General features: G+C 33.7%; 1 protein-coding gene across 1 annotated transcript; it reads left to right on the forward strand.

The window, feature by feature from the left end:
* The first annotated feature begins 250 nt into the window (after positions 1-250).
* Positions 251-11,974, forward strand: LOC149570325 (protein DETOXIFICATION 29-like). The gene is made up of 9 exons (XM_089817891.1): positions 251-535; positions 1,216-1,522; positions 1,651-1,885; positions 10,772-10,858; positions 10,955-11,011; positions 11,186-11,424; positions 11,497-11,615; positions 11,703-11,789; positions 11,927-11,974. Exons 1-9 carry the CDS (start codon positions 251-253, stop codon positions 11,972-11,974), a joined length of 1,464 nt encoding a protein of 487 aa, XP_089674017.1.
* Positions 11,975-22,614: the final 10,640 nt, after the last annotated feature.

Below are 22,614 nucleotides of genomic sequence, written 5' to 3' on the forward strand. Positions count from 1 at the left end.
ATGAGGACATTGTGGATAGAAAGGTAAAAAGTGCACTGGAAGCTTTCAGAGCATTGCAGAGCATAGATGATGGACAGGCTTTTTAACTAACATTCCAATCTTCCACTTGGTTTGGCCGCTGGAGACAACTAGCTGCTATGTGTATAAACATAGTTCAGAATCCCATTGAAAGTTATCTTATTTATACCCTTGTACTTCAGAAGAGGAGTGTTCAGATATGATTTAGCATCCCTGAACATTGGAGGCCGCCATGGATGAGGAGAATCTGAAGGTATCTCTGATTCATAACAATGGCGGCAGTGAAGAGTTTGAAGGGGATCTGCCGGTCATCGAAGGATGGAGAGGCCTGGCAGAAGCAAGCTGGAAGGAGTCAAAGAAGCTATGGTACCTGGCAGGCCCAGCTATTTTTACCTCCACGTGTCAGTACTCACTCGTAGCCATCACGCGGACCTTCGCCGGTCATATTGGTGATCTCGAATTGGCCGCTGTTTCAATCCAGAGCTATGTAATCGATGGCCTCTCCTATGGCATCATGGTAGGACAAAATCTATATTCTTTTTTATAACAGCTACCTTGATATATGTTTTTGTTTTGCTATTCTTCTTCAAACAATACAAATGATGTGATCTTTGAAAATATTTCTGTATCAGTATTTAAGGTTTATAGTTGTAACATTTATATTTTTATTGTTCTAACATTTCTGCTGGGCTGTTTTTGTTTAAAAGTGATTTGATCTTATATATTTCTACTGTTCTGTTTCTTGAATATATTTCTATTGCTCTGCTCAAAGAATCATTTTACTGTTGTGTTTGAAAAAGACTTCATCTTACAAATGCTTTATATTGAAAACATTTTTAATGCTATGCTGAAGAAAAATGATCTATGAAAATCTTTTCTTGTTCTTGAAATCATGTCTCCTTGCTTGAGAAAGATTTGACCTTGGAAACATTTCTGCTGTTCAATCTTTAAAATATTTCTGCTGTTTGGCTTCAAAAAGATTTGATCTTGATTTTGAAAACATGTCTCCTTGCTTGAAAAAGAATCAACTTTGGAAACATTCATGTTGTTCAATCTTAAATATATTTATGCTGTTCAGCTGTTTTTTTAATGCTCTGTTGAAAATAATAATCTATGAAAGTCCTTTCCTGTTCTTGAAACATATGATCTCAGAAACATTTCTACCATTCCTCTTCTTAAAAGATTTGATGATTTCAGGTGGGAATGGGCAGCGCGTTGGAGACACTATGCGGGCAGGCCTTCGGAGCGAAGCAACTCGGAATGCTGGGAGTTTACATGCAACGCTCCTGGATCATTCTTCTCACCACCGCCTGCCTCATGACCCCCATTTACATCTGGTCTGCACACATTCTCAAGCTCATCGGCCAAGAAGACGAAATTGCTCAACTGGCAGGGAAATTCGCAGTGTGGATGTTGCCCCAGCTGTTTGCATACGCCATGGTTTTCCCACTCGCAAAGTTTTTGCAAGCACAGAGTAGGATGATGGCCATGGCTGTGATCGCAGGTTGGTCATCCTTAAACATTACATATTAAGATTAAAATTAAGCATGTGAAAAATAAGTCAATTTTATTATTTAACACTTTTAACTTAGAATAATTCTTAGTGTGTGATGTTGTAACCATCTGTTACAGGTGTGGCATTAATGTTGCATATTATGCTAAGTTGGTTGGTCATATTCAAATGGGGGTGGGGATTGTGGGGGGCAGCGATGGTGTTGGATGTATCATGGTGGATCATTGTGTTGGCACAGCTGGGATACATTCTAAGCGGTGTGTGTCATGAGGCATGGGGAGGTTTTACTTGGGCTGCATTTCATAATCTGGGGGCTTTTGTGCGCCTTTCCTTGGCATCCGGCGTTATGTTGTGGTGAGTTCCCCAATGTGCATTGGAAATAATAATATCTGGTGTAATTTATTTATTTTCAAGAAATATGTGGAAGAATTGCAATGATATGTGGGTCATATGAGAATTAGTTGATAAGTAGGAGATATTTTCCCCATCAAATCAAATTTTGTATAGTTTTTTAAGATCTAGTTACATTGTTCTATCTTTATTTAGGTTTACATGTATGTCTTTGTATAACATCTTTAGACAATTTGAAAGATTTCTAGATTCTTTTGAAGAGCATGAGGATTATTTAGAAAAAGATCCATGATTCAAAAGTTATAAAGTTCAATTCTAGTTGATTTTCAATGTATCATAATTTATAAAACTAGGACAAATCTATTATGTAATCTAGTCACACTAATTTGATTAGCATACTACTAGAGTAGAATTGTGTAAGGAAGTAAAGGTGCACGGAATCGCTTCCTATGCTAATCTTGAGAGGACGACTATGCAACTTCAACTAACTATTACGAAGATTTCAATAGACAAATAAACATGCATAAATGAAATATCACAATAAACACATAACACATTAATTACCATCGGGAAACCCTTTTGGGATAAAAACCCCACCCTCCAAAACCCACACAATGTATTACCAAATCAAAAAGATTATAATACACTTGCAATGCAAGTTCTTACAAGAGCACATGACCACAACTCGAACTCGAAGAAACTCCTTCTAGCACCTAGTCTTGCAAACTAAACTCAATGATCCAATCACCTGCCCAAGCCCTCCTCTTATATTGATTTACAACCTAGAAACCATTTGTGGTTTTACAAAACCATGGGAAAAACAACCATGCCACATATTACCCACTTGTCATTTGTAACTCCAAAATGGGAAAACAACAAAGTTAAAATAGCATTTTCGTCCATAATTTAGTCCTCTGATTTAGACCCCCATAAAAGTCATCCAATGAGTTGTTTATACTCTAAAATAGCCCTCCTATATTCTACTAGGGACAACATACATTTTTAACAACTCCTACACTTTTTTCCAACACATAAACATGTGGAGAGTTAATACAAACAAATTCTAGATTTTTTTTAGAAAAAGCTTGCAAGGTTGAGACACAATTCTCAACATTCTCCCACTTATCGAACACCTTGCAAGGGTTAGGGGATCCAAAGTGCCATGGACTTAATTGGTAAGGACTGAGAGCCCCATAGGCTCTAAAACCATCTAAATTTCTCTACAGGCTTAGTTAATGAAAATCAACAACATTCACCAAAGTCTCCAACTTCTCCAACTTCACCTTGTCGTCCTTGACCCTATTTCTCACACAATTATATTGTACATCAATGTGCTTGTTCCTGGCATGAAATGTTAGGTTCTTCGCTAGGCAGATTACACTTTGACTATCACTACACCCTATTTGAACTCTATATTTGAACATAATCTCTTTAGCCAGATGGTTTCCTTGTAGGCATGAGTAGTTGCCCTACCTCTATAGTGGACAAAACAACCATAAATTGTCACTTTCTCATCTAACTGATAGCACCACCAAACAATGTAAACACATATGCACTAGTGGATCTTCTTCTATCAACATCACTAGCCTAGTCTAAATCCACATAGCCTTGAATATCCAAGGAATGCTCATTTATTGTTCGATGGAAACATATAGAGTACTTTGAGGTACCCCACAAGTATCTAAAAATATTTTTTACTGCATCCCAATGTGCTCTTCTTGGATTAGACACTTGGGCAATGTCTATATAGATCATAGCATACATCAAACTTCCAACAACACTCTGATACAGTACTTGACTCATCTCTTCCATCTCCAATGGGGATGTAGGACACTGTGAGCTACAAAGTTTTGTTCCCATAGTAACAGGAACACTCAATAATTTGGAATCATGCATATTGAATCTTCTTATAATAGTACCAACATACTTACTCTAGCCTAGCCAAAGATTTCTATTTTTCCTATCTCTTATAATGTTCATTCCCATAATGTGCCTTGTTGCACCAAGATCTTTCATTTCAAATGTTGCTAAGAGCTGAGATTTTAATTATGCAATCAACTATTTCATTTGTCAATAAACAACATGTCATCTACATATAAGGAAATAACCAAGAAATAATCACCATCAGACTTGTAATATATATAGTGAAAAAATTTAGATCGCACAAACCCCAAACTCAACACATTTGTATCAAACTTCTAGGACTTTATTTTAAACCATACAAATATTTCTTGAACTTACAGACCAAATGACTTTTACCTTTCACCACAAAGTGCTCTAGTTGTGTCATATAAATTTCTTTCTCCAAATCTCCATGAACAAAAGTTGTTTTCGTATCCATCTACTCAACTTCTAAATCATAAGTAGCTGCAATAGAAAGTAAAAATTGAATGGATGTCTTTTTTTCTACAAGAGAAAATATTTCACCGTAATAAACTCCTATGACCTGGGAGTAACCTTTTGCAACCAAACATGCTTTTATATTTCTCAATGCTTCCATCTGAACCCATCTTCCTTCTGAACAACCCTTTACAATCAACAGGCTTCCATCCTTCAAGAAATGGTATAAGGTCCCATGTATCATTCCTTTTAAGAGCTTCCATCTCTTCTTCTATGGCTATTTTTTAGGACTCTGAATTATTCATACCAAGAGCCTCTTCTACATATCTTGATTCATCAATATTAGCATTCAAAGAAAATATACACCTCCAATCATCAAGAGAATATCCATACATTTATGGTACTTTCCTCTATCTACTAAACCTTCAAACAAGATCTAGTTCAAGTTCTCCCTCTTCCTCCAATGATTCAAGACTCATAGAGCTCTCCTCAACATATTGTCTTTCTAAGGGCCTCGATTCAACCTTCTCAAGTGTATTAGGCAGTTGAATCACATCTTTCTTTTCTTTCATTTGTTCCAGTTGCACTATAACAAAAGAAGACTTAGCTTCTCTAAAAATAATACTTCTAGAATAAAATACCTTTTGTTCAATAGGATCCCAAAGCTTGTACCCTTTCACACCATAACTATATCCGATGAAGATACATTTGACGGCTTTGTTGTCCAATTTTACCTGCTTCTCCTTTGGCACATGAGCATATTCCTCACAACTAAAGATTCTCAGATGTCTAAGTGAAGGCTTGTGGCCTGATCATGCTTCCATAGGTGTCTTATCAATAAGAGCTAGTGTAGGAGACCTATTTATTAGGTAGCAAGTAATGGCTATAGTTTTAGCCTAAAATTTTTGTTCTAGTGTAGCTCCACTCAGCATACTCCTAGCCTTCTCCATCAAGGTCTTGTTCATTCTTTCTGCAACTCCATTCTATTGTGGAGAATATAGAGTTGTCTTCTCTCTTCTAATACCACAATCTTTACAAAATGTGTCAAAATCATTAGAGCAATATTCACCATCATTATCAGTTCTCAAACACTTTATCTTCTTTCCAGTTTGCAACTCAACCATTGCTTTAAATTCTTTGAAATGACTTAAAAAATCATCTTTACTCTTAAGAAAATAAACCCATATTCTTCTACTGAAATCATCAATAAAAGAAACATAATAAATTGATCTACCAATAGAAGGAACATCAATTGGACCTGTATATCTATGTGTTAGGAGGGGATTAAGATTAGGTTTAAAGACATCTTCTAGAAGAGTCTAGAACTTCTTAGGATGGGGATAAATTAGATTTTTAGGAAATAAATAAAGTTTTATTTATTTCAAGGGTTTGGGTTGAGGAGATATTTATTAAAACTTTTTTAATAAACATGAGGATTAATATTTAATCTTAATTAAATATTTTGAGTTGGGATTAGGGGTAGGAAATGATGGGATTAGCCTTTAATCAAAATTAAAGAAGGATTAGAAGATTTTGGAAGAGGTTAGTGGTCTTAAGGAAATTGGCCAAGTTTTGGGCAAAAAATAAATTTTTTATTTATTTTGAGTTTTTTGGTCAATTTATTAATTAAATAATTAATAAATAAGAAAATAATGTTTAAATAAGATTTAAACATTTTTGGGAGGGATTCCTTAATTAAATATTTTTAATTAAGATAAAGGGATTTAATGGCATAAAAATAAATAAATAAATTTTTTTTTCAGAAAATAAAAATATTGTTTTCTAAAGAATTTTTAGGTGTCTACGGACCAAATGCATATATATGGATAAGATCCAAAATGGATGAGACTTATGAGAGCTCAAGTAAAACTGAATTCAGTTTTGTTTAACATAGATACAATGCTCACAAAAATTGAACTCAAGATTGCAATCATTCAACCCATCGATAATGTTTTTATTTTTCAAGGTCTGTAGACCCTTCTCACCTATGTGGCTATGTTTTTGGTGCCATAACATGGTCTTCTCTACAAGCAACTTTGATTCGGTAGATATAGCATCCTTTGGTACCCAAATACCATGACCATATTTTGAAAGAGGAACCTTTTCCTTCTCCAACAAAGTAATTTTTTTAACAATCTTATCAGAAGTACTATTACACTCAACTGTGTATGCATCAAGTTGGTACAATTTACCCAATCAACTTCCTCTTGCTATTACCATAGCACCTCTCACCATTTTCACACCTTCTTTAGAAAATTATAAGCACACTCACATCTATTAGTTTTCTAACATATAAAAAATTCCTTTCTAATCCTAGGATATGCAAGACACCATCAAAACTTCTAATTCTACCATTAGAAAATTTCACACAAATACTTCCACTACCTACAATATCAAGAACTAAGTTATCACACAAATACACCTTACCACCATCAAACTTTTCATACTTACTAAACCAATTTCTATTAGGAGTCATGTGGAAAGATACACCCATATCAACCATGCATTGTCACCTACATGAGTGGCCAAGGCTGCAATGAAGGAATCTCCATCTTCCTTCTCAAACTCAGAATCAAGATCTTGCTTCTTCTTCTTCTCCTCCTTTTTGTAGTCCTTTTAGAAGTGTCTAGGTTTTCCACAATTCCAGGAGATTGTGTTGGAATTACTAGGAGATTTTGATCTCCCCTTATTCTTGAACTTAGAACAGCCATGTTTATTTTCATTCTTGCTTCTTTATTTTGGTCTTTCTCAAACACTCAAAGCCTCTTTGGCATTCAAAGATACTTTCCTTCTCATCTCCTTGGAAAGTAGAGAACCAACAACATCCTCCATCTTCAAGACAACTAAAGTGCTCCTTATGGCCATGACAAGGCTGTCTCATGAGATTGGCAATGAACATAGCAAGATGTGGCACCTTTCTTCTTCATCCATCGACACCACAATTGAGGTCAACTAAGTCACCAACATATTAAAACTTTCAAGATGCTCAAAAATTCGTCCACCTTCTTCCATTCTCAACGAATACAACTTCTTCCTAGAGAAAATCTTGTTCACAAATGATTTCACTAGATAGATCTCACTTAGTTTCTTCGTAGTAGGTTCTTCATGGACATTAATTAGAATTGAGTCTTCAAGGCACAATTTGATGATACCTTTATCTTTTCTATTAGTCACATCATACTATGTGGCTAAATTCAAATCTATAGGCGTCAACTTATTTTCATCAATGGCATCCCATAGATCCCGATCAATCAACAGATCTCTCATCTTTAGCTTCCAAATTTCAAAGTTTGTGCCAGAAAACTTTTCTACATCAGTCTTTCCTAATATGTTTTCCATCTTTTCAATTCTGCAATACAAAAATGAAAACCTCTACAAAAGCTCCCACTCAAACCTTGATTAACTCAAAAAATCATGTACACAACAAATAGAACCAAAATTGGTGAGGCTCTAATACCACTTGTAAGGAAGCAAAGGTGCACACAATCACTTCCTACACTAATCTTGAGAGAACAATTATGCAATTTCAACTAACTATTACAGATATTTCAATGGACAAACAAACATGCATAAATGAAATATCACAATAAACACATAACACAGTAATTATCGTGGGGAAACCCTTCCAGGATAAAAACCTCACCCTCCAAAATCCACACAATTTATTATCAAATCAAGAAGATTATGATACATTTGCAATGCAAGTTCTTATAGGAGCACATGACCACCACTTGAACTCGAAGAGACTCCTTCTAGCACTCAGTCTTGCAAACTAAACTCTATGATCCAAATACCTCCCCAAGCCCTCCTTTTATAGTGATTTACAACCTAGAAGTCATTTGTGGTTTTACAAAACCATGGGCAAAACAACCATGCCATAGATTACCCACTTGTCATTTGTAACTCCAAAATGGGAAAACAACCAAGTTAAAATAGCATTATCGTCCATAATTTTATCGTCTAGCTTAGACCCCCATAAAAGTCATACACTGAGTTGTTTATAATTTAAAAATAGCCCTCCTATATTCTACAAGGGACAAGGTACATTTTTAACAACTCGTACACCTTTTTCCAACACATAAACATGTGGAGAACTACCACAAACAAATTCTAGAATTTTCAGGAAAAAACTTGCAAGGTTGAGACACAATTCTCAACAAATTGTACCATAATAAGACTAGATACATGTTTCTAGGAGATGAGCTCATTCTTGTGGGGTAGACTTAGCTCTAGTTCTCCTCTGTCTTTCTAATTAAAGTAATATCATAATTTTCTTTGCTATTGATAATTTATAAAGAAATATTTTTTCCATTCTAAAGTCTCCATTTAAAAAAATTAGAAAAAAAAAAAATTTGTGTACTATAATAGACTTTTTGAGTTCTTGGAAAAAAATAGTAAATACATTATTTTTAAATGTACTATCAAAATAAATGTGTAAACTAAGGTTTTGATTCTATTATAGTTTATAATAATTAAAAGAGTTAGCTTTTGTCAAAATGTTAATGATGCAACAAGGACTACATAGTTTAATCTAAAAGCTTAACAATAGACATTATAGATTGTAGAAACTACATTTCAGTCATTGATAGATTGCTACTTAAGAATAGCACCATTTATATCCATCTTCTAGTTACTTGACATTAGATTTTCTAAATTAAAAGCTCACTAGAAAATCATCAAGGGGCCACTAGCTCTTCTTTTTAGAAAAATAATATTAATAATAATAAAATCCATTGTACAAAACTAGTAATACGAATATAGAGCAATATTAACCCATTTGCATGTACATATTACATCATTTGTACAAATACTAAAATAATAAACAATAAATAAATATTTTAGATGAACCACCAATTTTTAATCCTAAAATAAATATTAAAAAAATCCATATTTCATGTATCATTTTGTTGATCTAAATTCACAATCAACTAGAATACTTGGTAGAATTCCCCTTATGATTCAACAGTCAAAGGATTTTTGAAAATTTTGTTGAGAGATTTGGTAGTTTAATACCTAGCTAGCAGTCCACGTTTTTGTGTATGGCTCTACAATAAATAGGGAATATGTGTATTGCTCTACTTAATGTGCTAAAGAAATCAATTTCACCAAGCTTTTTACATTAAATATTGGTCCCATCTTTCTTTCTTTCTTTGGGTATATGTACCATTCTATTTGTAGACCATTTCCAATTGTGGATTTCATTAGATTATTTCCTTTGATATGAATGTTTGTCCATTTCATTTAGGGGGGCTAAATTTGTGTATCTAGAGTTCCTAATCTATATTCAAAGTTTGTTGATTTTTTTGGTGAACCTTCATGACTGAGTGAAGAGCTTAAAGATAACCTTTCAACTTCCCCTTTATAGAGCTCATTGTAGAACTCGTAGATTGTGAGGTGGTCTAAAAGTACTATATCATTACATTCTCTGATGCCTACTAGTAAGACCCTCAATAGATGTTATATACTTTTTGCATAAATGGACCAATTAGTATCTAGGAAAACTAAGAAATGATCAACTATTAGTACATGTGTGATTCGTTATTTTTACCTTTTTATGGCGGTAATTGGGGAGAAAGGCAGCAGTATTTGGGGGTTTGGATGTGGCCGTACTAAGTACATGGGTAGCAACTAGCTTGTTTCCCCTAGTAGATATTTGACTTAGTTCAAATGACTAAGAATTCAATAGTTTAAATTAATATTGCTACTCTTCCATTATATATTATAGTTATTTAGAGCACATAATACACAAAGTTATTGGGAAGCATAATTATTTAAAGCACAAAGTGTACAATGTATTTGAGTGATCTATGTGTGGGTCAAGCGCAAAGTGTATAATTTTATTGAGTGATCTATGTATGGGTCTATAGATTGTTCTTATTTCTAGTATGAAAAAGGTATTTAAATATATTTTAAATATGAGCTAAATATAATCTATCTTCTTACAACATTTGAACTTAAGATTTTTTTTCTAAGAGGACAAGTTCTCCATTAATAGTTGTACACCCTAATTAGCTGTCAAATGGTGCATCATATTTAGACAAAAAAATTTTTGCATTTGTATCTAACTTAACTACTTATAACTATTATTCTCACTTATAGATTGTAAAGATTAACGTTGCGAGATATGTCATACATGAAAGAGTAAAAAAATGATCATTTTAAAGTGTTGTTTTAAACATATTCCTTTCGCTCCATTAAACAACAATATAACATGTATTATGCCTATAAGAATCAAAAAGTGATCATGTCAAAGTGTTGTCCCACATAAATTCCTCATTGTATCATCTTTGTATTTTTGCTAAACTTATTGACCGCACTTCTCATATACCGTAGATTATTAAGATTTTAAGTAACGCATTTCAATTTATTTAAATAAGTACAAATAAAGCTATTTTTTTAATAATTTGTTCATTTTTTATTTTAGAAAAAATGAATGATATTTTAGATTTCAAATAGATAAGTGTTATTTTGAAAAATATAAATCATTTGGATTGTTTTTCTAATTCAATCCATCACTAATTTTTCATATTTGTTTCATATTTACAATAGTTTGGAATGTTGGTATTTGTACCTTCTAGTACCTTTGGCGGGCTATCTTAAAAATCCAAAATTTGCTATAGATGCAATTTCTATATGGTATGTTCATATGAACCTCTCCTATTAATTCTCAAATGTATATTACTTACATTTTTCAATTGGTTTATTAGCTAAGAAAGTTTCACCATTATGTAGCATGAACCTAACGGGGTGGGAGTTGGCAATATCTTTGGGATTCAATATTGCCATCAGGTATACTTTCATCTCTTTTTTTCATATATTACATACAAATGCATCCATGTAATACAAAAATAAAATTACACGTGCTACAAAGTAAATGCTTCATGAAATGTTTTGAATAATTTATTTCTGTTATTACTTATAAGAAAAAAATGTTTTAATAAATCTTTTTGAATGGTTTTCCAGTGTAAGAGTTTCAAATGAATTGGGAGTCGGGCATCCAAGAGTTGCTAAATTTTCAGCTGTTATTGCCCTTTTAACAATGTTTACAATAGGGGGGATTCTGATGATGGTGATCTTCATTACAAGAGATCAATTTGCAGCTGCATTTACTAATAGTGAAGAAGTTGTGAAATATGTTTCAAATCTTGCAACTCTGTTAGCTTTTACCATGCTTTTAAATAGCATACAAGTTGTTTTTGGAGGTGAGTAAGATTTCTTTTTCATTTCTTTCTTTCTAAACTAAAAAAATGTACTAACTTTTAAAATGACTCTAGGTGTGGCAGTGGGAGCAGGTTGGCAAGTTGTGGTGGCATACATTAATTTAGCATCTTATTACATTTTTGGAGTTCCTCTTGGTTGTTTGTTGGGATACTATTTTGATTTTGGAGTGAAGGTATCATTGTTTTATATCATACTTAGATTTGTAATAGTAATTTTTTTACTTAAATACTTTAAACAATACTTATTTTTGAAAGTACAGGGAATTTGGGTCGGTATGATTAGTGGAACAACTCTGCAAACAATTACTCTTTGTATCATTACATTTAAGACTAAATGGAATCAAGAAGTAAGTAATCTTATATCATAAAATTCAGAATATATACTTTTTTCTATGTAAAATTAGAACACAAAAAATAAAATTTGTAACATATTTATATAGAAAATTAAAGGAAAATCAAAATATGTGATTAAATGTTCATGCAGGCTTCTCAATCTATAGAGAGAATTAAACTATGGGGAGGGAGAACTTGAGATCAAAGTTATAATAACTTGGTGAAGACCACAAGTTCCAACTTCAATGAAAGATGAACTGTATGTTAAGGGTAATTCAATATCATGTTTGTTAAGATTGTGACATCGGAGAAGATTATTAGATGTTGTTTCTATTATATGTTGGTATGTTGGCATTAATATCTTGTCCTTGATGTCAACGTATCTTTATTGTTGCATATAGTACATTATTCAGGTATCTTTGATGGTTTGAGTATTATAGTGAAGATCTATAGTTTCTATTCTTGTTGAACTTTCTAAGATATCTCTAGTTGATTCCTTTCAACTTATGAAGGTTTAAATGGTTGTTTGGGCGAGTTTTAGTCATGACTTTGGTTAATGGTGATATAGTGTTCCTAAGTGTAGAGGGTGAGTTTTTAGTACAATATGAAATGGTTTTGATGTTTCAAAGCTTGTGATGTTTGTAGTATCATTGTACCTTATTATTGTGTCTGCACTTTCTATTATTCATGATTCTAAGTATAACAAGTTATCTTTGATTTGCCTAAGTTTGACAATTCATTAGTCTTTGTGTTTGGTGCTAAAGATGATTTTGAAATTAATGATAGAAATGTTGTGATGATTTTTGATGATATTCATGGTGCTTATTTGTGTTTTTATAGATCATGTGACGATCATGCTAGTGGTCTACATTGATTGAAGGTGATCAAAATTGTTATTTTTCTAGTGTGTGGACATTTCTTTTCTTAGGTCTTGATCGATTTGATGAAGTAAAATGTTCTAATAATCATCATTGCATTGTTGATGCTATAACATGTTTGTGGTTGATGATTTGGATCATATCTAAGTTCTAATCAAGTTATTTTGGATCACATGGATGATTAAGCCTAATTTTTATATCTTTTGTAATGCTAGGTGGGCTATTACACCTAGTAGTTGACTATGCTTTGTAATCGGTATAAATGAGATATTAGTTTGTAATTATGCATAGGAGAGGAGAGTATAAGGAATATGTATACAAGATTGCTTTGAAAAGAGAGATATTGTACTAGATTGGAACTATATTCGCATAGGGATGTTTGTTTGTTTGTTTGGTTGTAATGAACTTCTTGTCCATCTTTATGTAATTATTTTAATGATATAAGTAAACTCGAATGAGGGTCATTTATGAGATTGTATGCAAGCAGTGTGCTCTAGGAAGTGGACCATGTTGATTTAGTTTTAATCCTTTACATGTATGTGCACCTTTTTCTCTCTAATTCTCATGCTCTTAATTGAGCAATACTTTTAACATAGTGTGACATCTTGTGGGTTAGAATCCATTGGGTTTTTCTCTACTGGGTTTCCTTGAGAACAAATCTAGTATTTTGTATTATGTGTTGAAGATCTTAAATTCACTATTTATTATTCATATCTATTTGTGTTTGAGATTTTTTATGCACTTAACTTTTTTAATTTATTAACACATCCCTCCTCTCAATTGTGATTTTCCTCTTTGGGCGTAATAATTGGTATTAGAGCACAAGTCTCTTTGAGGAGATTAACCTATTGAAGGAGATCTGGTGTGGAAAATTTGAGGAAAAGATTTTGAAGTTTGATGGTGTAAATTATCTTATATAGAAGGATCATATGGCTACTTACTTGATGTTCATAGGTGATGAGTACTGAAAGATTATGACTCAAAAATACATTAAATATCGAATGCTTTATCATAGGTTACTATAGCTGAGAGGAAGAAATTCAAGGAAAATGTGATGGCTAAAGAAATTATTATCAATGCTTTGTCTAATAATGAATATCCATATAGCTATGGATGTATAACAACTTATAAGGTATGGACTTAAATACAAACTACTATGAAGGTGATTAATATGTTAAGCAAGCTAAATTATGGGGATTGAAAAGAAAGTGTGAAGATATCACAATGAGAAAAAAAAAATGAGACTTTTACATTATTCATGTAGAGGATCAATGATCTATTTTGTCCTTGATCATATGTGTTGGAGGAAATTTGGCATAAGATTAAGTTGTTGACAGTATTATGAGATAGTTGTTGAAGTGTTGTAGTGAGAAAGTCATTTCTATTGAAGATTTGAGAATAATTAGAAAGATTTACAGAGAAGCATTTGTTGGAAGACTTTGTGCATGTGAGACAAAAACCCTTGATAAGGAACTTCCAAAAGTTGAGACTAAAATCAAAGATACAATAAATAAGGATACAAGATTCATTAAATATGAGAACTTCTGTTTTGAAAATAATGATGGAAGCATAGTTGAGTATGATCTAGTTCTACAAGTTCATAAAGTTTAGCCAGATTTAGAAGATATGATAAAGATTGGGAATAGATTGTAGAGAAAGAGAGGAATTTGGATGAGATGGAATCTCTAATTGCAAGAAGACTACCTAAAGGATCTATTAAGTATGAAGGAAAGCTACCATTGGAATTCTTTAAATGTAGTTTAAGATTTATCATATTGAACCTAAATGTCCTAATAAAACTGCTAAAGACCAAAAATTTAAAGGAAAGTTTTAAAAATATAGATGTAAGGGACATGGAAGTTATTATGCTACTGATGAAGGTGTGGCTGATGATAAATCTATTGTTAGTGCTCATAATATATTATTTTCATTGATACCAAAGAAGAAAACACTAATGAAGAGATACCTTTAGTTATGCATGTTGATAAAATAAAAGAACAGGTTGTAGATAGAAAATTTTCACATCATATGACTCATGATATGGATAAGTTTGTGAAATTTGAAGATGGGTATGTGCAATATCATGGCATTCCAAGCCATGGACTTAAGTTCCAATGAAAACTTAGAAAATCAGGGTTCCTTGATGTAACAATTTGAACATCTTATCCACCTTATGTTAAAAATTCATAAGAACAGAATCTATAGGAAATTGGATGTAGTTTCTATACTATTATCCCTTTTCTGATTAAAAACAATTAATCCACTTTTTGAAAATTTTAGATTTCAATGTAATAGTACAAAATTTTCAAGATAAAAATTTTAAACGCGTGTATGCCTAGCCACCTTAATTACAATCAAATGATGATATTTTTCACAAAATTCTTGATATAAGTAGTAGACTCATGCCAGGATGTGACAGAGATTTTTGTGTAACTGTTTACAAGAAAATAATTATTTATTTATTTCAGGTACAATGTTTTCAAAATTAAAAAACTCCCTTGTCTAAGCACCATAACTATTTCTGAACTTTACAAAATTGAAAACTTTTTTTATGGTAGGCAGAGCATAAAATGTGACACGTGTTTTAGATTTCAAAAAGGCTAAATTGTTCAAAAGTTATAGTCATTTTTTAATCAATCTATCAATTAAGACTTTAGAGGTAACTCAAACAATGAATAAGTAATAATTATTTACTAAACTTGAAATTTCATAGCAACTGTGTTGATGGAAAGTTGATAGTATCTTTAAGAAAAAAATTATTTCATCAATAATGGTTGAAAAAAAGGTCATCAACTACGCAGTTGAAGTCTGGAGATTAGAGGAAATATGAAAAAAAAAAATTGGGTTGACTATTCACATTTGGCATTCCAAAGCCAAAACTCAAAGAGGATACCAGACCTACTAGACTAATCGGATATCTAAAACTTTTGGATACTCGATAATATACTAGATACCTTATCTAGCCTAGCAAATTTGAATTTTTGAAAAAAAATAATTTGATATTTAATTTTGGTTTTCAAATTTGGTTTTTATTTTCTATTTTGATCATTTTAGTATTTCTAACTACTATTATATCATTATTATTTATATTACTATTGTATAATAGTATAAAATTAGAATTATATTATATCAATATCAGTACAATGCTTAGTAATATTAGTATTATATTTGATATTAAACATGATAAATTAGTATTAATAAATTATTATTATTTAAATTACTATTTTATTAGTGTTATGCTATATTAATAAATTAGTCTTATATATTTTTATAATAATAGAGAGAAAGAGTACTAAGGAGAGAGAAAGAGAGAGTACCTAGGATAGAGAGATTGAGAGGAGGGGGAGAGAGAGAGTAGGAGAAAGGAAGAGAGAGAGAGTATAGGAGTAGGGGAGAGAGAGTGTGTGTGTAGTTTTGAGAGAGAGAGAGAGAGAGAGAGAGAGAGAGAGAGAGAGAGAGAGAGAGAGAGAGAGAGAGAGAGGGAAAGATCTTGATATAATATTAAAAAAATGAAATAGTATTATATTGTGTAAGGTGAAATGTCAAACAAGGAAATAAGTCTAAATATATCACATAGAGCAACACCTCACAAGGATGGGGTCAAGGAAAAGGATTCCTTCTAAATTAACCCCCAAAGTTATTAGATCTTAGTAGGTAAATGAAATATAAGTGATAGAGGAGCACTAACAAAAACCAAAGTCTAATGAGTATGGAGATAGATGAAAGAATGTTTAATTCCTTGAGAACCTAGTAATTATGAAATTTAATTGCTTATAAATCTAAGGACAATGATTGAACAATAAATCTAAAATATTAATTGTTGAATTGGTAAAGACAAATAAGGTACCCTTGAAAGATAACAAATGATGAAATTAATTTTCTTCCCACTGTGTTGCTCCAATAAGAAAATAGAGCTAGTTGTAATTCTAAAACAACAATATCTATGAAACCCTACAATTTCTTGTCTCTTAGTCATGGTCAATTTGCACAGTCAAGGTTGACCTATCAAGCTCAAGGTCACAGTGTGTACCTAATGTAATACCCCAAAATTGGCTCATTGCCATCTCAACCAATTCTGGTCTATTTCTGATCAATCTTAAAGTCCTATTCTAATAGGAAATTCTCATTCTACGTGCCTTCGCTACTTGACTTAATTGTCAGATGCAGAAAACCTAAATCTACATTCATCATGCTTATTATTTAATTCCTATAGTAGTTACTCATATTAGTCACATTAAACCTATTGATTAATATTTATTTTAATTATTAAGTATTTATACTTTAATTAAATTAAATTATATCCTAAGGCTAATGTACTATGGAATTTAATTTATTTAATTTAATAAATATGCCTATCTTAATTAATTAAATGTAATTATTTAATTAAATGGGAAAGGTATTTCTAATTAATTAAAAGAAATTACTTAATTAAATGGAGTACTTACTTCTAAATAATTAAACAAAGTTATTTAATTAAATGGGAAGCCATTCCTAATTAATTAAATGAAGTTATTTAATTAAACAAAAGTGTCTCTAATTAATTAAAGATTATTTAATTAAATAGAAAAAAGTAATTATGAGAGCATATCTCATTTTATTAAATTAAATATCTCAACAAAATCTCTCTTCAGTTCAAAAAGGGAAATTTCCAGTTCATTGTTGATCAAAAATGAGTTAAATCAGTTAACTCCTTTTTCTACTCAAATTAAAACAGTTAACTCCTTATTTTACTCAAATTAAGTCTGTTAACTCCCTTCAATTTGGGAATCTCCCTTTATGATTGAACCTCATCTTCAATCCTGACCGTTGATCTGAATCGATCACAACCGTTGATGGATTCTAGGTGAGTCTATTTAAGAGACCCTCATCTCCTCATTTTGGAGGATGAATTTTGGAGAATTTGCATCGAATTGTTGTTGGAATCCATACTCAAGTTTTTTTACATTCTCATTCTTAGTTTAATCTCATCTTAGTTTAATCATGCATATGCTTAATGTAGTTTTCTTTATTTGTTTTTAGATTACATTGCATCTTTCATTTTAGATTAATCTGTATACTCATTCTTAGCTTAATTTCATTGTCAAATCCTTCATTCTTAGAGGGTCTGGTTGCCTACACCTTGATTCTAAGGATATTAACAAGCAAAATCCCTTTAGATAGAAGGAAACAGGTCGCTTTGCAGGGCAAATTTCGGATGAACAATCCAATGTTCATTCCGAGATAAATCCGCATGCAATGACCGTGTTGAAGTGTGTGTGTTAGCATAGGCCACATTTTCACATATACATTTATGGTACCCACCGTGGGGCACGAAAATCAATTTTTCTAGCCTCTTTCTATTTTTTTTAAATCATTTTTTGTTGCTTGTCCGTACTGTTTCGTACAGATTCGGATCTTCGTGCGAAACTATTCATTTTCGCGTGAGGATCTAGAATCTTCGCGCGAAGATTCTTTCCACATCGCGTGAGAAAGTTCTTTGGTGCGCAAAACTTTGCGCGAGCCAATTTTAATTTCGCGCGAGCCGAGTTTAATTTTGCGCGAGCCAAATTTAATCTCGCGTGAGCTGAATTTGATTTCGCACGGGTCGAAAACTTCTTCACGCGGACTGTCAAGAATTTTGCGTGAAACTCTGCTGACAGAGGCAAAAATTTTGCATTGATTTGCGTGTTTTCTGATTTTTCTGCTGACTGTTCGCAGTTTCTAGTGTCTCTGTATTTTCTAATTTTTTTTGAACAGCATAGCAACGGTTTGTGGGACAATGGGAAAAGCATGCTAAAGTTGCCAAAAATAGGTAAAAATCTACTAAGCGCGTTGCAAGGATCACCAGGTAATCTTCTTCAACTGATAACACTTCATTTGGATCTAAAACAAACATCTTTTGTGTTGAGCTTGTGTGTTTCCTTCTGTATTTTCATCTTACAACACATGCATAAATTGATACTAGGGTGTGATCTCTGTTAGTATTCATTTAGCAGGCTTAGTCTTTAGTGATAGATCTGATTAGCTATCTTGGGTTATTGGACTCATTAATCTATCGGCCCCTCATTCCACCCTGTGGTTGCAAGCTCAGCACCACGTTAAATAGTGGAGGGGTCTACAGGACATAAGTGTTAAATGCTCCACTAGGCAACCCTTTTGTGCTTTTTAGAACTCACTAATTTCTGAGTTGTGGACTCGTTTTGGCTTGTGTGAGGGGTTAAATGTTCCACATCTTTGGACTCACCTCACATTAGTTAAAGTGTTAAGTGTACCACCTTGTGCTTTTTTATTACTTTTAGATAGATTTTCTTTCAGGAATTAACATCTGTACACACATTGTAATTAAGCCCCCATGAACACTATTCGTGGATCTTGAGGGAGTGGGTTCCTAGTGAAACTCCTCTCTAAGATGGATTCCTTGTAGGTGGGGAGGATACTTTGAGCATCTCGTAGATAGATGAATCTTCAACTTGTTGATTGAGGCATCCTCTCTCCAGAGAGGTTGATAGATCATTGGGAGATGATATCATAGATCTTTAAGAGATAATCTTAGTTTAGCGTGTCGGATTAATCTGTCTACTTTGATTGGGCTAAAGTTGAAAAGGTGTCAAAACTTTGAATCTGGAAGCTAAGTCCCCTTGTGGTACACTATTGTGAGTCGGTCACCTTTAGAGAGGGTTAACCGTAGCAAACAATCCCTCTACAAGGAAAACTGCGTTGACGGAACCTTGAGCGGTAATAGCCATTTTTGCCATGGTAGTGACAACCGCTATATAAATGTCCTTGTGGAAGAAATCTCCACAGGTGTGGTTCATTGTGGGTTGTCAGATCTCCCTAGCAGCTCTTGAAGATTAAGTTCTCGGACTGTGTCAAAACCTCGGTGCATCGGGATTGGAGGTCACCCCTTTGAGTCATAAAAGTTACAGAGTCAAACCATTACTAAATACCTTAGAGAAGGCAACTTTTATTTTCTAGGAATGTGTGCAATGATTGTAAAACTCTTTGAAAATGTACACAAATAGCTCTCTTAAGGATTGGCACAAACTAAGTCACTTGATTGTTCATGCGCAAGGTTGCTTTTGCCCTTGCTCATTTTTTTCAAACGTGCTTGAAATCACTTGCTTGCTATTCTACGTGCCTGTTTATTTGCCTCGTTATTGGATCGATCAAAAATTTTGTCAAAATCAGTCACTGTTGTGAAACTGTTCTGTCCTTTCGCGTGAAATCTTTTGGTCTCGCACCAAATCATTTGGCTCTCGCGTGAAATCATTTTTCTCTCACGCGAAGCCATTTTTCCCTCATGTGAAATTAAAGTTCTGTTGCGCATCTTCGCGCGACCAGAAAACATTATCACGTGAAATTAAAAACTGTTACTGATCTTCGCGCGAGATAGAAACATCTTCACACGGCACATAAAACTTCTTCGCGCGACCCATAAAAGTTTTTCGCGCAAGACTTTGTATCAGCATTAACAATCTGGGTCTGTTCTAGCTATCTGCGCCCTGCACGCTATCCTTTTCTGCATTCGTTCATCGATCTCTATTTGCAAACAATCCTGGAACAGCAATACTTCGCTTAACTGAAACTTGTGTCTTATACCTTGACTAGTCTCATCTCATACGTAATCTTGGTCCTCATCTTAATGCTTGTCATACTTTGTGCCGCAGTGGTCATAATCTCTGGCTGTTTTAGCCTTTAAATCAGACCATTTATGCCTTAGTGAACGTCATTCTTGCTACTATCTTGTCCTTTTTGAGACTCAATTTTAGTATAGTCCTTGTCCAAGTTCTAGCTTCTTGTCCTTGCCTATGACTGTCACAACTAGAAGCGGCAACGTGTTTTGTCCTGATAATATTAGACGTGGTCGTGCTAGGAGTCATAATCGTGGTAGAGGTAGCTTACCTTTTGCTATGCAATCTATATCTAGTTTCGCTAGTGAGGCGTCTTCACGGTCTTCCTCACCTACAAGGTCATCTCAAGATCAACGAACATTTTCCAATTTGCAACAAAGTAGGAATCTTTTTTACCAAAAGGATACTGAGACAGGTAGGAGTCCTGCATTCTCAAACACAATGTACGATCCTTTCTCCATAGACCCTTTTGAAACACAACGTACGAAAATTGAACAAGTTCCTATAATGACTAATCGTGAACCCGAACGGGGTAGTCATAGTCGATATCAAGAACAACCTAGGGATGACAAGGAGAAAGAGAAAGAAAATGACACTGATGAAGAACAAGAAGAGGTGGAAATCCTTCCTGAACACACAGCAAGATGTCGAAGAGACAAAAACTTTCAGAAGGTCATGGGAATCCTACTCAACGAAGAGAAAGAAAAGTACTTTCTCAAATTTGCCCAAGAGGGAGCTAAACTGCCCACACATTTCGATGTGGAGACCATTATCACACGTGAAGAAGAAACTGAGACCACTAAGCTCCAAAAAAAACTAAAAATTATGCAAGACCAATTGGCTCAGATGATGCATAAGAAAGAGAAACCCAAAAAGACATACACATTGGATGCTCTTTGTTCATTTCCATTTGACAAAAGTATAAACATGCCACCTTTCCCAAGAGGCGTAGAACTACCCAAATATGATAAGTACTTTGGTACTACTGATCCCCAAGATCACTTGCGAGAATTTGGTGCTTTGTCTATGGATTTTATACACAATCAAACATACCTCATGCATTTATTCCCTAGAAGCCTAGGTGGTCAAGCTTTGGAGTGGTTGTCACATTTACCTCCTGGTATCAAGACGTTTGACAAAATTGCTAATTCATTTGTTCAGCAATATTCTCATAACATTCAACATCCTGTAAATATTCGAGATCTATGCAACCTTAAACAGAAAGTTGGTGAGCCTTTTCTCACTTTCCTCCAATGGTGGAGACAACTTTATACTAAGTACTCCCGTAAAATCCCAAAAACAGAGAAGCTCGACATTTTCACTGATAACCTCTTACCTGATTTCGGGTATAGAGTCCAACTACAAGGTCCACGTACCTTTGAAGACATGATTACACAGGCTATCTGTATCGAAGAATTTATGGTCAAGAAAGGTGAGCTCACTCTTCAAAGAGACTCAAAACAAGGTTCCACTTCCAACAGGGATAAAACCAAACATGTCAACAAGAACCAAGAAATTGTACATGATGGGGTTGTTGATAATGTCACACCAAAACCTGCTAAAGTAGCATTTAATCTCACGGACTACTTCAAAGCGGCCAAAAGTGTTGAGAAGCCTCCTCCTGACAATAAGGTGTCTGGGAACAAACTGAGAAACTCATGGGCAGCATGACCCAAGCGAGAGTATACGGCTTTAGGAGAACCTTTGGATGTGGTTTACAAAACATTGCTACAACACAAGCTTATCTCACCAATGGATAACCCTCGTCCCTATGATCCACAGCCACGTCCACCATGGTGGAATGAGACCTCATTTTGTGAGTATCACCAAAACAAGGGACATAAAACCAGCAACTGTATAAACTTACGTCATAAAGTCCAGGACATGATTGATGCTGGTGAACTTGTGGTGGATGGACATAACAAAAACTCAGACCACAAGGCATTCAAAGAACCTTTCCCAGCCTATGAAAAAGGAGAGACTTTGAAACCAGAACCCTACAATAAGGTCAACTATACATATTCCAATGATGACAATGTCATTCACATGGTTGAACCTATAGATTCTGAATACTGCAACGTTATTACCATAAAGGGCAAGCAAGATAATGATAAAACCAAGACACCATTTGTCTTGAGAGGCCCTACTTCCAATAACATGGATAATGTGTCTTCACAGCATTGTGCTAACGCTGTTACTCGCTCTCATGCGAAATTGGTGCCAAAGGCCCTACACCTCCTACTTCAAATCTAGAACAACATAAGGACAAATTCCTTGCTGGTCCATCTGGTAAAGATGCAAAACACACGATGAACTTGACTGCAACCAGTTATAGTGCTCTAGATCAATTG

The sequence above is a fragment of the Cupressus sempervirens genome, chromosome 3 (assembly GCF_028749045.1).
Source record: "Cupressus sempervirens isolate cs-2001-9-10 chromosome 3, ASM2874904v1, whole genome shotgun sequence".
Lineage (NCBI taxonomy): Eukaryota > Viridiplantae > Streptophyta > Pinopsida > Cupressales > Cupressaceae > Cupressus > Cupressus sempervirens.

Bases quoted from the DNA above. Each gene is read 5' to 3' on its own strand.
- LOC149570325 (XM_089817891.1), top strand. From the start codon at position 251: ATGGATGAGGAGAATCTGAAGGTATCTCTGATTCATAACAATGGCGGC. The intron at 536-1,215 runs GTAGGACAAAAT...TGATGATTTCAG, and splicing joins GCCTCTCCTATGGCATCATG to GTGGGAATGGGCAGCGCGTT. The intron at 11,616-11,702 runs GTATCATTGTTT...TTGAAAGTACAG, and splicing joins ATTTTGATTTTGGAGTGAAG to GGAATTTGGGTCGGTATGAT.